This window comes from Ovis canadensis, chromosome 12, assembly GCF_042477335.2.
Source record: "Ovis canadensis isolate MfBH-ARS-UI-01 breed Bighorn chromosome 12, ARS-UI_OviCan_v2, whole genome shotgun sequence".
Classification (NCBI taxonomy): Eukaryota; Metazoa; Chordata; class Mammalia; order Artiodactyla; family Bovidae; genus Ovis; species Ovis canadensis.
In genome coordinates, this window is record NC_091256.1 from 49051964 (window position 1) to 49069345 (window position 17382).

The window sequence follows — 17382 nt, forward strand, 5'->3', positions numbered from 1 at the left end:
AAAATAAAATAAAATGAATGTAAGAACAAGTGAAAACTGAAAAAACTACAACACTGAGAGTGCACAGTGTAATTACACTGGCTCTGGTGCTTTTCGAAGCAGTGAAAAATAATTTAACTGGATTGAGGGGTTGTTGTTTTAGTCACTAAGTCGTATCTGACTCTTTGCGACCCCATGGACTGTAACCCTCCAGGCTCCTCTGTCCAAGGCATTTCCCAGGCAAGAACAATGGAGTGGGTTGCATTTCCTTCTCTGGGGATCTTCCTGACCCAGGGATCAAACCCGCATCTCCTGCTTGGCAGGTGGATTCTTTACCTCTGAGCCACCTGGGTAGGGGGTGAATTTATTCTGGGTGTAGCCTTCGGCTCTCTTAGCATCTAGTCTTGGCAGGGTTGGTAGGGACACAAAAGCATCAGCAACAGCATCACTACCTTCAGTATGGCAGCAGCGCAAAACAAAGAGGCAAGGGCGTCGAATACTCGTAACTCAATTCACATGCCCCATTGCCCTGAGCTTTTGATAGTTTGCTGCTGTCAGAGAAAGAAATGTTCTGGTGAGGTAGAGATGAAGGAAAGGGTACAGACTCACATACTATTCTTAGAAGACCAGTCCATGGCTCCCTTTGAACATTCCCAGGATAGTTTGTGAATTATAAGAGGGGAGTTCAAATTCCCTCAGGATAGTGATTATGATGATAAAACTCTGGCCAAGGTGGCATAAGAAACACACATGATATGTATGTGATTTGAAACATCTGAAATTCAAGAAACTAGCCAAGTTGGCACAACTCCAATTTTTCTGGCCAAGAATGACAAGTGATACTGAACAAAGATGTCAATGATATAAGAAATATATATAAAGCAGATGGCTAGCTTAGAGAAGAAAACCAAAATAATAAGTATGGAAGCTTAAGGCCCATAAGACTAGCCCTAAAATCCAGTGTTATGAAATATATTATGAAGTACACATTTCCAGGATTGTGACCATTTTGTCAATTATTATAGGTTTCCAATGAAGTGTCCTAGTGATTAAGGAGTAATTGAAAATGATATAAAAGAGAACTTATCCATATAATAGAAGTTAAAGCTATAATGATAATTGTATCTCCCCAGAGGAAGCACTGAAGAACTTCTGCGAACACTGGTGAACATGTTATATATTCTGAATAACAAAAAGCCTAATTGGGAAAAGCAGAAATTCCTAGCTAAATTCTATAACTTCCTCTACTGACACCACTGGAGAATCAGTTTGTATATGTTAGACAATCCTTGTTGCTTATCAGTGTGTACACTGGTTTTTGGAATTAGGTAAGCATTATCAGTATATATAGCCCAAATGAAAGCAAGCTTATAACAAGGAAGGAGTATTGTTGTAAATCAGTGAATCCACAAATGATATGATGCTAAAGTAATATGGACAGAACAATAAGATGGTGCTGGAGCTGTGGTAACAAATCTGACTCCATGAAAAAGAGAGATGCTAGTTAACAGGGGAAGCAGAGGTCCACATTATTATAGATCAACTTAACAATGATTATTACTGCACAAGCAAGCAGGAAGATTAAAAAGGCCTTCTCAATTCTGGCTGTACATCAAAACTTCCTTGAAGCTTTTTACTTTTTTTTAATGTTGATGCCAGGTCTAGAATACAGACTAATTATATCCAAATCTCTGAAGGTGTGGTCCAGTATTCAAATCAGTATTTTTTAACCCCTTAATGTACTGTGAGAGTTGGACTGTGAAGAAGGCTGAGGACTGAAGAATTGATGCTCTTGAACTGTGGTGTTGGAGAAGACTCTTGAGAGTCCCTTGGACTGCAAGGAGATCCAACCAGTCCATCCTAAAGGAGATCAGTGCTGGGTGTTCCTTGGAAGGACTGATGCTAAAGCTGAAACTCCAATGCTTTGGCCACCTCATGTGAAGACTTGATTCATTGGAAAAGACCCTGATGCTTGGAAGGATTGGGGCAAGGAGGAAAAGGAGACAACAGAGGATGAGATGGCTGGATTGCATCACCGACTCGATGGACATGAGTTTGGGTGGACTCCAGGAGTTGGTGATGGACAGGGAGGCCTGGCGTGCTGCAGTTCATGGGGTCGCAAAGAGTTGAACACAACTGAGTGACTGAACTGAACTGAACTGAATGTACTGCCAGTGTTGAGAACCAGTGACTGAGATTTAAAGGGTCATATTCCAAGGACTCAAGCTCAGTTAGAATGTATTTTATAAGAAAATCTGCCACTGAGACAATACCGCCAGAGGATCATTGCTTATGTCAGACAAAATGTTCAGTTAGTCATTGTCGAGAAATACAACTAGTGGGTTTCTGGGCAAATCAAATGAAAGTGGTGACGAGGACAAAAATGCCTTTCCAAAATAAACGAATTACCATTATACTTCCATGTTACAGTGAGAGCTGTCTGCCATACAGAAGGTTCCATGCTCTCTAAGTAATAATAATGTGCAAAGTGTTAATAAGTAACATAGCAAAGACCTATTCTCTCGATTAAGTAAAATCATATTTGATGTTGTTAGGAATCAATACTAAATATGAATATAAATATTTTAGAGAAAAGAAATTAAGTCCTCTGCACCACTCAGTCTGAGCACAGCACAGAGAAGAGGTGTTAGACAAAAATCAATGTGATTCCCAGAAAGGTCACAGCAGGATGCTTATCTATAGTGGGAAGACGCTATTTTCTAGTTAAGATCCCCAATCAGGAAGCTTCTATGACTATTTCAGTTAGTTTGGGCTGGTTTAATACGAGACCAGAAAATGGGTGGGCTTCCCAGGGGGCTCAGTGGTAAAGAATCCGTCTGCCAAGCAGTAGATGTGGGTTTGATCCTTGGGTCGGGAAGATCCCCTGGAGGAGAAAATGGCAACCACTCCAGTATTCCACAGCCACTTCAGTATTCTAGGAAAATTCCATGGACAGAGGAACCTGGAGGGCTACAGTCCATGGGATAGCAAAAGAATTGGACATGACTGAGCACTAAACAACAATAGGAGAATGAATGGTTTAAACAACAGAAATTTATTTCTCACAATTCTGGATGCTGTGACATCCAAGACGAAAAAACGGCAGATTCAGTATCTGGTGGGATTCCTCTTCCTGGTTTTCAGACAGCCATCCTTTCCTTGTATCCTTACTTGGTAGAGAGATAAATTGAAAGCAAGCTTTCTCTTAGAAAGGCTCTAATTGCTTAAAGGTCTTATCCCTCATGACCTCATCTAAACCTAATCACCGCCAAAAGATCCTGCCTCCTAATATCATTACATTGGGGTTAGTATTTCAATATAGAAATTTATGAAAATTCAAACATGCACCCTACAACATGGACTTAATAGGAATACAGTTCCATCCTTCAAGATTGCTCTTACACTCCACAGAGGCAGAACATAGATCCCACAGGGCACTCATTGCTGGAGTCAGTGGACCAGCACTGAGCAAATGGAGATGGGCTTTTTTAGGGTGAGAAGCAATCAGGGGCAGCCATTTGCCTATGTGCTAGAGAGAGAAAACCCTTTTTGAAAAATCATTATTATAAAGCAGTACCTAAAAGAAAGGGGCTTCCCAGGTGGCACAGTGGTGGTAAAGAGACATGTGTTTGATCCCTGGGTTTGGCAAGATCCCCTGGAGTATGAATTGGCAACCCATTTCAATATTCTTGCCTGGAAAATTCCATGGAGAGAGCAGCCTGGTGGGCTACAGTCCATGGGGTCGCAAAGAGTTAGACATGACTGAACGACTATGCGCACATACATGCACCAAAAGAGAACTCTGAGCTATTTCAGAAATACTGAGAATGTCTATAAACAGTACTAATGGGCCTGATACAAGAAAGTGACATTGCAACAGAGGCTTACATAAACAGGGGTGAGATGCAGAGAAGAAAAGAGATCCTGTTCTATTAGTCCTTCTCTAGTTCTCCAACTTGTATAAAAAACTGGCAATTCTTATTGGGATCCCACTGAACGTCATATATAAGTTTAACTAGTTATATTAACTAGTTATATCAATAGCTATATGTTGATCTGTACCTGGTTCTCATTCTATAGTAGTGTGAGTTTGGACATTCTTCAGTAAGGCCTAACATAAACCACCTTGCTGGTATCTTCATAGACAGACTCCACAAGGAGTATATTGCACTTAGTGGTGTATACAAGAGCACTTGGTAAACAGCATTCCTAACAAAATTTTGTCTGGAAATGCCAATTATATAGACAACCATGACTGGCTACAAAAGGCCAGCATTTAGTATCATGAATAGGTTTTAAATTACAATTTGTTTGGTCTCAACACTTTTATAAAAGTTTGGGCTTATGTTTCAAGTCCAATTTGGCCTCTTTTGTCTCTGTAGAAGGCAGAATTACACATGGTGTTATGAGCTCCGCAGATACATCATCACTGATTCTTTTCTTTTTCCTGGTACTTGCAGGAGCAATCAGCTACCAGCCTATGGGACGCATATGCAGGTCTGATAAGTAATCAAGCCATGATCCTGGCCTTAAACTCCAGGTATAATAAGCTTTCATGCTCTCTTATTGGACTGGTTGAATACCTTTAAAATGTAATAGATACATACCAACAATGTGAAAAGTTACTCCAGGTTCCTCTACCCTAATTCAGCACCTATTCTTTCTGATGTTTATAAACCTTTCTGTACTGCATAAATAGGCAGATAAACTACTATACTACTTTTCATTTTTACTTTGTGTTAATTTTAACTTTTCTGTAAGATCATATTTTCATTTTGATGGCAACAGAATATTTCCAAATTTTGACATTTTCTAAACTAAATTTTATCAGTACTGTAATTATCATCCTTGTACACAAAAGATTGTATCTGCTCTGAAAAACTTCTTTGAAATACCCTTCTGAGAGTGAGGTTTCTGGTTTAAGTGATGTGTGTGTGTGTGTGTGTGTGTGTGTGTGTGTGTGTGTGTTATCGCTGTCATGTCTGACTCTCTTACCATCCCATGGACTGTTGTCCGCCAGGCTCCTCTGCCCATAGTATTTCCCAGGGAAGAACACTGGTATGGGTTACCATTTCCTGCTCCAAGGGATCTTCCCAACCTAGAGACTGAACCCAAGTCTCATACATTGCAGATGTATTTCTTTACCACACAGCCACCAGGGAAGCCCTGATTTAAATGATAGGCAACCATAAAAATGCCCTGCTCTGGAGGATCTTCACTGGCCAACAGCTACAGCTGCTGCCTGTGTAGATTTGCCAACATGGTCTGTGAGGCCTCACTTCCTGTGGGCTTCTCTAATCAATGACCCAGCACGGTAGGACAAATAACTCCAATGGGTGCCAGTGGGTGACTTCAGCTTGAGAGATCCTCATCAGCCAGGCTGAACCCTCCTTGGAACTTGCTGTAATCCAAGACTCTTCCTACCCTAATCCTTCTTCCTTCCTTCTCTGCTTCTCTTCGAAATCTCTTTTACTTCTCTTAGACTTCTTAAAATACTCTTTTAGCATCTGTTTCCCCCAAACCCGAAGTAATGCAAATGAGATGAATTGTCTTAGAGCTTTTGATAGCATCAGTCTGTTCTCCAGAAAAAATGCACCTGTAAGTGTTTCATTAAAGCCTAGTCACCTGGAAGATATGCATGCATATATACAAAGATACATATAGACAAGATTTGGAATATTATATTATTTTACAAGGTTCATGGAAAGGCAGACTGTAGATTAGAATCCCCTTCTTCATATTTTAATTTTTTGGTCTACCTAAATGTGTTAAAAATCTCCCACATACATAATGGTTTTCCTTTATTTTAAAAAATTTATTATAAATTTATTATAAATTTTACTTTTCATATTTTGATCAAGTATTATTTGGTAAATAAAGATTTACACATTATATCTTCATATATACCTATATAATTTAACAATATAAATGAATTCTGTTACTATTAAACCCATGGACTTCCCAGGTTGCTCAGTGGTAAAGAATCTGCCTGCCAAGCAGGAGATGTGAGTTCAGTCCCTGGATTGAGAAGATCTCCTACAGAAGGAAATGGCAACCCACCCCAGTATTCTTCCCTGAGAAATCCCATGGACAGAGGAACCTGGTGGACTATAGTCCATGAGGTCACAAAATAGTCAGACACAACTTAGCAACTAAACAATAACAAAATTAAACCCATATAATATCTTCCTTCTTTTTTTGACTAATTTAGTCTTTCTAATTATTTAGTTTCTACTCCCTTTTTACTGCTCTTTTAAATCTTTAAAATTGCTTTAGACTTATTTCCCTTTATAATAATTTTAAAATAATGTATTTATTTTGTTTATGCCCTTCACTTCTTTGGTTGTATTTTCAGACCTTTCAAAATCTTAAGTTATATGGATAGTTTATTATTTGTCTCATTTTAAATAAGAAAAGAATGTTGATAATATTTAAATGCTTCAAATTTTCTAATTTTTAAAATAGATTTCTCATGGTGATTAGAGAATGAAATATATATGCTTTTATAGTTTGAAACTTTCTATGGCTAACTATATGCAGAATATTTTTCAGCATTCCATGATTATTTAAAAAGATAACCCTTGTTATCTGATTTAGTATAATTTATTTATATCTCCTTATTAATTATATTAAAGATATTATTATTTACAGATTTTTAACTTTTACCTGCCACATACTAATAACTGAATGCTTAATCTTCTCCTATGTGCTTCTATTTCTCCTTATATCCTTAATAATTTAATAGTTTTTTTATAAATTATATTTTATTTTATTTTTTAATTTTTATTTTTACTTTATTTTACTTTACAATACTGTATTGGTTTTGCCATACATTGACATGAATCCACCACAGGTGTACATGCATTCCCAAACATGAACCCCCCTCCCACCTCCCTCCCCGTAACATCTCTGTGGGTCATCCCGATGCACCAGCCCCAAGCATCCTGTATCCTGCATCAGACATAGACTGGTGATTCGATTCTTACACGATAGTATACATGTTTCAATGCCATTCTCCCAAATCATCCGACCCTCTCCCTCTCCCTCTGAGTCCAAAAGTCCGCTATGCACATCTGTGTCTTTTTAGCTGTCTTGCATACAGGGTCATCATTGCCATCTTTCTAAATTCCATATATATGTGTTAGTATACTGTATTGGTGTTTTACTTTCTGGCTTACTTCACTCTGTATAATAGGCTCCAGTTTCATCCATCTCATCAGAACTGATTCAAATGTATTCTTTTTAACGGCTGAGTAATACTCCATTGTGTATATGTACGCAGCTTTCTTATCCATTCATCTGCTGATGGACATCTAGGTTGTTTCCATGTCCTGGCTATTATAAACAGTGCTGTGCTGAACATTGGGGTACATGTGTCTCTTTCAATTCTGGTTTCCTCCATGTGTATGCCCAGCAGTGGGATTGCTAGGTCATACGGCAGTTCTATTTGCAATATTTTAAGGAATCTCCACACTGTTCTCCATAGTGGCTGTACTAGTTTGCATTCCCACCAACAGTATAGGAGGGTTCCCTTTTCTCCACACCCTCTCCAGCATTTATTGCTTGCAGATTTTTGGATCACAGCCATTCTGACTGGTGTGAAGTGGTACCTCATTGTGGTTTTGATTTGCATTTCTCTAATAATGAGTGATGTTGAGCATCTTTTCATGTGTTTGTTAGCCATCCGTATGTCTTCTTTGGAGAAACGTCTATTTAGTTCTTTGGCTCATTTTTTGATTGGGTTGTTTATTTTTCTGGAATTGAGCTGTATAAGTTGCTTGTATATTTTTGAGATTAGTTGTTTGTCAGTTGCTTCATTTGCTATTATTTTCTCCCATTCAGAAGGCTGTCTTTTCACCTTGCTTATATTTTGCTTTGTTGTGCAGAAGCTTTTAATTTTAATTAGATCCCATTTGTTTAGTTTTGCTTTTATTTCCAGAATTCTGGGAGGTGGATCATAGAGGATCCTGCTGTGATTTATGTCGGAGAGTGTTTTGCCTATGTTCTCCTCTAGGAGTTTTATAGTTTCTGGTCTTAGATTTAGATCTTTAATCCATTTTGAGTTTATTTTTGTGTGCGGTGTTAGAAAGTGATCTAGTTTCATTCTTTTACAAGTGGTTGACCAGTTTTCCCAGCACCACTTGTTAAAGAGATTGTCTTTACTCCATTGTATATTCTTGCCTCCTTTGTCAAAGATAAGGTGTCCATATGTGTGTGGATTTATCTCTGGGCTTTCTATTTTGTTCCATTGATCTATATGTCTGTCTTTGTGCCAGTACCATACTGTCTTGATGACTGTGGCTTTGTAGTAGAGCCTGAAGTCAGGCAAGTTGATTCCTCCAGTTCCATTCTTCTTTCTCAAGATTGCTTTGGGTATTTGAGGTTTTTTGTATTTCCATACAAATCTTGAAATTATTTGTTCTAGTTCTGTGAAAAATATGGCTGGTAGCTTGATAGGGATTGCATTGAATTTGTAAATTGCTTTGGGTAGTATACTCATTTTCACTATATTGATTCTTCTGATCCACGAACATGGTATATTTCTCCATCTGTTAGTGTCCTCTTTGATTTCTTTCATCAGTGTTTTATAGTTTTCTATATATAGGTCTTTAGTTTCTTTAGGTAGATATATTCCTAAGTATTTTATTCTTTTCATTGCAATGGTGAATGGAATTGTTTCCTTAATTTCTTTTTCTACTTTCTCATTACTAGTGTATAGGAATGCAAGGGATTTCTGTGTGTTGATTTTATATCCTGCAACTTTACTATATTCATTGATTAGCTCTAGTAATTTTCTGGTGGAGTCTTTAGGGTTTTCTATGTAGAGGATCATGTCCTCTGCAAACGTGAGAGTTTTACTTCTTCTTTTCCAATTTGGATTCCTTTTATTTCTTTTTCTGCTCTGATTGCTGTGGCCAAAACTTCCAGAACTATGTTGAATAGTAGCGGTGAAAGTGGGCACCCTTGTCTTGTTCCTGACTTTAGGGGAAATGCTTTCAATTTTTCACCATTGAGGATAATGTTTGATGTGGGTTTGTCATATAACTCTACACCTAAAGCAACTAGAAAAGGAAGAATTAGAGAACCCCAGAGTTAGTAGAAGGAAAGAAATCTTAAAAATTAGGGCAGAAATAAATGCAAAAGAAACAAAAGAGACCATAGCAAAAATCAACAAAGCCAAAAGCTGGTTCTTTAAAAGGATAAATAAAATGGACAAACCATTAGCCAGACTCATCAAGCAGCAAAGAGAGAAATATCAAATCAATAAAATTAGAAATGAAAATGGAGAGATCACAACAGACAACACAGAAATACAAAGGATCATAAGAGACTACTATCAGCAATTATATGCCAATAAAATGGACAACGTGGAAGAAATGGACAAATTCTTAGAAAAATACAATTTTCCAAAACTGAACCAGGAAAAAGTAGAAAATCTTAACAGACCCATCACAAGCACGGAAATTGAAACTGTAATCAGAAATCTTCCAGCAAACAAAAGCCCAGGTCCAGACGGCTTCACAGCTGAATTCTACCAAAAATTTTGAGAAGAGCTAACACCTATCCTACTCAAACTCTTCCAGAAAATTGCAGAGGAAGGTAAACTTCCAAACTCATTCTATGAGGCCACCATCACCCTAATACCAAAGCCTGACAAAGATACTACAAAAAAAGAAAACTACAGGCCAATATCACTGATGAACATAGATGCAAAAATCCTCAACAAAATTCTAGCAATCAGAATCCAACAACACATTAAAAAGATCATACACCATGACCAAGTGGGCTTTATCCCAGGGATGCAAGGATTCTTCAATATCCGCAAATCAATCAATGTAATTCACCACATTAACAAATTGAAAAATAAAAGCCATATGATTATCTCAATAGATGCAGAGAAAGCCTTTGACAAAATTCAACATCCATTTATGATAAAAACTCTCCAGAAAGCAGGAATAGAAGGAACATACCTCAACATATAAATTATATTTTAATAAATATGTTCAACAATTTTCAATTTTGTTTCTATGTGCTTGAGATTTTATGTTAATAACTATAACTTTTATCATTTAATATTAATTGTACCTATCTCTTAATGCTTTTTTATTTGAATTAATCATATAATATATTGATATAGCCCTCCTGATTTATTTCTGATCATGTTTTATATAATATTCCCATGCTTTTATCAAGAGGCATCTACTTTCCTTTATTCAATTGTGATTCTTGAAATTAATCTTGCAAAAATTTCACTTACTAATATTATATAATACTATTGCTCTATAATGAAAAGAAAGCATTTCAAGAAAAATTTTTAGTATATTTGGTTTACCACTAATTCTCACTTCACTCCAATATCAGAAACAAGTATTTAGTTCAAAAATTTTTAAAAAGCATACAGTAATTTGTGAGAGATATTTATTGTTTCTTCTCACATTTATTTCTATACCATATTGTTATATATCTTAGAATATAAGAAAAGTTTTACACTGCAATTCTCAAGACCAAATGTCTCTAGCTGTAAAACATACTAGAAATTTAATAACTGCTCTTTTGAAAATAACTGCCATTTTGCTGATAATTGTCTATGTTGACCCATATATTTTTGTTGGGCTTTCTTTAGTATCACCAATATCTGACCCCCAACCTCCTTCACATTTAAAATGAGAAGACTCTTACTCCATCAGCTGTTGTGAATGGCATCAGAGCGTCACGTGTGTGCTTAGTCACTCAGCTGTGTCTCATCCTTTACGACCCCGTGGACTCTAGCCCACCAGGCTCCTCTGTCCATGCGGATTCTCCAGCCAAGAATACGAGAGTGGGTTTCTATGCCCTCCTCCAACGGATCTTCCCAACCCACGGTCTGAACCCTGGTCTCTCACATTACAGGCAGATTCTTTACTGTCTGAACCACCAGGGAAGACCAAGAATACTGGAGTGGGTAGCCTATCCCTTCTCCAGGGAATCTTCCCAACCCAGGAATCAAAACAGGGTCTCCTGCATTGTAGGCAGATTCTTTACCAGCTGAGCTACCAGGGGAGCATCATGCTACTTTCCTAATCCTTGTTCATCATGTGGACCATTTTAGCATTTTTAGAACTGGTAATATGATTTCAAAGTACATTACAAGACAATTTTCTATTTTATCAAAATATTAATTTTTCATTTTCCTAAATCAAATCATACATCCCTAGAATCCTACCACTGAAAAAAACCACTGGAACTTTTTGATAGGAAACACACTTTTATTTGTTCAGAGTCTGAAAATCCGCTGGAGTCCATGAATAAGTCAAATCAATCTTCCTAAGATTTAAAAAATTATCTACTATGTTCCAGGAGATTCCATTTCAAACAATGGATAGCAGATATTTAGATGTTCTTGTCCAGTAGAGGGAAATGATTCTGAGTTCAGCACAAGATTTCCTACCTTTTCCAACTATATTACCATCTTATAAAAAAAATAATTATTTGTACTTTAAAAACCCAGGAGGCACCGTTATCCAGATCACACTTATCAAAGGAAAAATAGCTGTGTCGCAACTTATCTTTTTAACAGTTGATGGGAAGGTTTCTTTTGCCATCTACTGGAAGATGTATCTCAATATCAGAAGTGTTACATGTGAGAAACACAGTCTCATGGATAAGATAAAATGTGGCAGTGATATATTTCAACTACCTAAATTTCAGCATGGCTTAAAGAGCTTAGCTGGGAAATAACCACCCTGTAAAGTATTATGTCTATGGAGAAATATATTCTAAATTCTAAATAACTGATTACAAATTATTTTTTTATCAAAAAAATGATTCCTTTATATTTAAATCACCATAATAATTTTAGAGTAATATTTAAAATTCACACATTATATAAAGCCAAAAGTTGGGCCTCATGTTCTAGTATCCTGACTCTTAAACTAAGAAAAGGCCACTAAATTTAGCTTACATCTGTTCTTTCTTTAATTTAATAATTATATCTTTTTTTTTTTTTCGGTCAGCTTCGTGGATCCCGCATTGCAGTTTGAAACTCAATTGAAGATAATAAAGTCATCCTTTAAAATGGCATTTGCTGTCACAAATCTTGATGAAGTGAGGGAAGCTGGTATGAATGAAGGTGACGAAAACGACCTAGAAGTAAGACTTTGCTTCCTTTAATCATGATGAGACGTCTTTATGCACAGCAATCCCACAGAATGTCTGCCCACAAGTTGTAATCTATGTTTTCTTCTTCACTCTTTTTGGATATCATAGATAAATAGCAGCATATTCCAGCACTAATCTCTTTTTCTGGACTCCCGGTGAACTCTACAATCCCTGGGGTGTAAGGAATTGTATAGAATTTATAGGAACAAATGGGTGAAGAGATATTTTGGTTAATTTGTTTAGCAAGTCCAGCAAGTTTACTGGCAAGTGCTTCAAAGAAGTAAATAGGAGCCAAGAAAAGTGCAGGTTGGGAGACTTCTGTAGTAAGATCAGTAACATCCATGGTTTTTCATTTCTCAGTCTTGCTACACAGTTCACTTGTCCTACAAGGTACTGAAGCAATTCATGGCATGTTGTATTGAATGAGGTCTCACCTCCATAGCTACATCTCTGCTTTTTTTTTTTTTTTACCTTCAATATATGGGGAGAACTGACGATCCAGGATTACATAACTACTGGCTGGCTGGTTGTCTAACTTCCTTGTTTTTCAGAATTTATACCAAACTATTTTAAACATATTTGAGGACACTCTTCTGATCTTAGTGTCTAAAGACGTCTACAAACTGCAGATCTTAAAGGTAAACAGAAGACAAATGGCTTTGTTTTCTTGTCATAAAGCTAAAGAGTATACTACATTGCTATTGTTGTTTAGTCCCTAAGTCATGTCCAACTCTTTTTCAAACCCATGGGCTGTAATCTTCTAGCCTCCTCTGTCCTTGGGATTTTTCTAGGCAAGAATACTGGAATCAGTTGCCATTTCTTCCTCCAGGGGAATCTTCTCAACCCAGGGGTTGAACTTGTGCCTCCTGAATTGACAGGTAGGTTCTTTACCACTAAGCCACCAGGGAAGCCCATACTCTATTTTACTTTTTATCATTTGCCATACTTACATCTCCTTCAAGAATCTGGCAGCTGAAAGATTTTCTTTACCTTTCAGAATATGTCATTATCTCCCAAATGAAATCCCTTCCTTTTATTTGAACCACAGAGACAGAATTTTAAGAATTCAATTTTGGGAGTATGGCAACAACAGACACTTAAGAAGCCAGGTATTATGTGGCAACAGAAGTGTGAACACAATATAGGGTAGCAGAACATACAATGATTGGTCTAAACCATCTTCAGGTCCATGTAACAGTTAGCATATTTTGATAATGTTAATATGCATGTTCTTCCCTCACAGCTCTGGGACTAGGGAATTCCATGGGCATCCTATCTTCAAGGATACCATGGTATCAAGGAAGGTCTCATAAACATCTATAATCCCAATTTTCATATCCAAGACTTCAGTATATTTTTAATGTGCCAGCCAGAGACACAGACTTATCTGGACATATTATGATTTTCAATTTTGCATTTTTAACATGATAGCATCAGGAGGCAGCTGTCTGGAAATACTGAGAAACTAGATCGATGGGTTTTGCAAATCATAAAATACATTCAAGGAAAGAAGTAGAATTGATATATATGTAGATAAGTAGAAATGTAAAAGATAATAAAATATACAGATGTAATTTGTGCCTGATTTTAGCCATATATTTTCCATGCACTTTAAGGTGGTTATTGAAAGTGAAAGGTAAAGCCAAGGGTTTCCTTGGCAGGTCAGATGCTGAAGAGTCAGCCTGCAATGCAGGAGAGGCGGGTTCAATCCCTGCGTCAGGAAGATTCCCTGGAGAAGGGAATGGCTATCCACTCTAGTATTCTTGCCTGGAGAATTCTATGGACAGAGGAGCCTAGTGGGCTACAAGTTCATGGGGTTGCAAAGAGCTGGACACAACTGAGTGACTAACACTTTCGCTAACACTCCCATGTATACTCTTTCAACCACCCTATGCTGCTTATTGAGCATTTACTCTATGTCAGGCACTAAGCTGAATACTTAATAAATGGGTTATTTAATTTAATCCTTAAAATAACCCTATAAGAAAGTTAAAATTATTTCTCCCATTTTTCAGAGAAGGAAATGGAAGCTGAGAGAGAAGCAATAATATATGGGCATCTAATGAGTGGAGGCGCTACTATAACTTGGGAGTCTGTTACTTGACCACCTTATTCTTAAACCTACCACATCTAGAAACTCCCCTGATTCTCAAAAAGAGCTGAACCTCACTCCTGGAGAAGGAAGAGGCTGAGATTTAAAGACTCTTCATTCCTAGGAAATAAACTTCAGAACAGTTTTATACAATGGGAGCAAGTGAATGGGAAGAGATTTAGCCAACCATTGACATAAATACTAAGGACTCCAACAATCAGTCTTAATAAGTCTACTAATGGTGGTTAACATGTGAGGCACATGAAGTCTTATTCCTTTCCCAAGGTTATACCTATGTCCTTGCACCTGAGGATTTAGAACAAAGAGGCAGAAGCCACAGCAAGACAGGCCAGATTTAGCAATTAATTAAAATTAACAAGAACTTTCTCACTGAGCTGACTCCAGGAATATATTCTATACCATGAGACAGAAAGTATCTGTATCATGAATTTGCAGAGGAAATTATGGAATAAAATGCCATTTCAGGATCAGATCACATTTTGATTATTTTTTAAAACTGAAAATCAGATCCTATGATTTAACCGAGAGAATTAACATGCACTTTAAAATAAAAAGAGGAGAAATAGTTGATGATCATCCTGTTTTCCATGATAATCCATGATAATCATGGTAATCCTAATAACCCATGCTGAACTTTTCATGATGTCTGGCAAAGTGATTGTTAATAGTGGATATTAGTAAATACATGTTGGATAGAATTAAATACAACAAAACCCAGGTGTAGCTACTATGGCAGATGAAGTACTATACTATGATAGACAGTGGTATACAAGCTCACTGTCATACTTCTTAAATACATATAGAATAGGTGTGAAATCACTGGGAGATCACGGGGAATCTTGGCTTCTTGAAGGTGATGATCTGAGCAGAAGAAAGGAACTTGTGGAAATAGAAACGCCACGGTTCTAGGATGGTTCTTGTGTTTTCAACAGGAAATGGCTGTATGGATGAATGAAGATAATTCGCACATGCAGGAGGAAGCCATGGTGGTGATCAGCAGAGTGCTAAGCTTTGCAGCCAGGAAAGTCAAGGGATCTGTAAGTCACAGGGACTGCCCCTTTGCCACGGGCTCCTGAAGACCGCTTCTGCGGCATTGCTTTCCTATGTTCTGCAGTGTTTGCTGACCGCCACCAGGTGGAAGCACACCAGCATTTTCCAGATGGTGGGAACTATAATAGCCTCATCCAGCTTACCTCAGTCTTGGAAACAAACCTTTGCTAAATTAACATTCTCTTTAAATAATGTCTTCTAAAGATAATCATTATTATTTTAGTCGCTCAGTCGTATCCGGCTCTTTGCAACCCCATGGATGATAGCCTCTGTGCACAGAATTCTCCAGGCAAGAATACTGGAGTGGGTTGCCATTCCCTTCTCCAGGGGCTCTTCCCGATCCAGGAATCAAACCCAGGTCTCCCACGTTGCAGGCAGATTCTTTACCATCAGAGCCGTCTTTGAAGCACAGGAAGATCACAATTTTTAAAGATAATTAAGTCAGTGAAATTAATGGAGGTGAGGGGACAAATACATACAATGGGCAAAAAGATTAACAAATTAAAAGCTAAACTTCCCATAGGCAAGGTCTGTGTATATCTATATCTGACACAGTGTAAATAATAAAGGAAGATTTGTTCTGTCATTCTCTAAATATAACTACCCATTCTGTTCTCAGGTTCTGGCCATTCACTGGATAAACACTATTTTCTTCATAAATTACCATAGCCTGTGTCTTCCAGACTCTGAGAGGCCCTTGTCCTAATCGAACAATTCTTTCATTTGTATTCTATCAGAAATGTATTTTAAAATAGTATTCCTTTTACATGACCTGTGTCCCCATCAGGATGAAGGAATGGCTCCACTCAAAGAATATTTGCCCTTTCGATTAAACTATTTTCAAACAGATGAAGACATGTGAGCTAAACATGTCACCTTATCTCATCAACAGAGATTTGTCCTAGATTTGTTCCTTTGGCATATCAGCATTCAAAAGACAGGTGAAGGATTTCTAGTCGAAGCTAACACCTTGTCCACACGTCTATCTCCACTCCGTCCACAAAATGATAGTAATAAAATGTGTTAAATGTATAAAGCTACAGCAACAAAGAGAATTAGTAAAGGGATCCTAATGGGCTAGCGAGGTCAGCAAACTTCTGGATGACAGAATAGATAGAAGATGGTAACTGATAAAGTCTGGCAGGAGAAGCTGAAAGACAGGGGCACGTGAACAGCAGGATGGAGGATGGCTGAAAAGGGAGGTAGTTTGCCCTATGGACCCTGGAGAGTCTGAAGCTATGGAAACCCAAGTAATGATGAAGGGTGGGAGGCAGAGGAAACTTGAAGATGTGCTAACTCACTGAAAAGACTCACCTCATACAGAAGGATCTACGTAGCATCCCATCCTCCTTTACACATACACTATTCCACAGGGAAATGAGTCCATTGGTAGATGAAATGTTGAGGACTTATTTCTCAAAACAATTGCAAATTCTCTGAGAAAATCATCTTGGTTCTGTTGTTTAGACATACTTCAGCATGACCCAGTGTCCCCATTCAGCTACTCTAAAGCCAAGTTGACCAGTTGACAAGCCTTGCTCACATACAAAATCCCACTAGTGGCATCACATTCTTAAATATGACTAGACAACTGAGACTTGGCAGGCATTTGAGAAAACCCTCCAAATATAATAGCCCCGGGTAAATAAAGAGTACAAAATGATAATCAAAAATAAATAATTTGGTGTACAGATGAGTATTTAGTCTCAAAAGAAGTAAAGAGGAAATATTTATATACCAAAAGGAAACAACAAAAAGTGAATATGGCCTCTGTACTGATTCATCAAGCAGGAATAGGTAGGCAATGTCCCAAACTGATGTGAGAACCGAAGTGGAAGTCCATTGTTTGGAGATGGATAAGAAGCAGCTAAATGACTTAGTGTTTACTTTTGGAAGTTAACAGTTGAAACTCTCAGAATTCTTATAAGGAATGGAGAGGCCAGCGGTATGCAAAAAAAAAAGGAATCCAGTAAGAAAGGGCCAGAAAACTAAGCAGGAGCACTTAAGGACAGAAACAGAGAAGCTACATTTCTCCAGATCTTAACTCTTTCCTACTTTCAGCACTTTATATAGATTTTCTTATTAAAAAAAAAAAAAGAGTT

The 17382-nt window shown here is 37.5% G+C and overlaps 1 protein-coding gene across 1 annotated transcript in view; it reads left to right on the plus strand.

Moving 5' to 3' along the window:
* MROH9 (maestro heat like repeat family member 9) overlaps positions 1-17382 on the plus strand; it is a 94808-nt gene that overhangs the window by 15579 nt on the left and 61847 nt on the right. Inside the window, exons 4-7 of the mRNA XM_069545094.1 lie at positions 4440-4519; positions 11973-12108; positions 12669-12755; positions 15163-15267. Coding sequence (XP_069401195.1) covers positions 4440-4519; positions 11973-12108; positions 12669-12755; positions 15163-15267 — 408 coding nt within the window. The remainder of the gene's footprint in view (positions 1-4439; positions 4520-11972; positions 12109-12668; positions 12756-15162; positions 15268-17382) is intronic.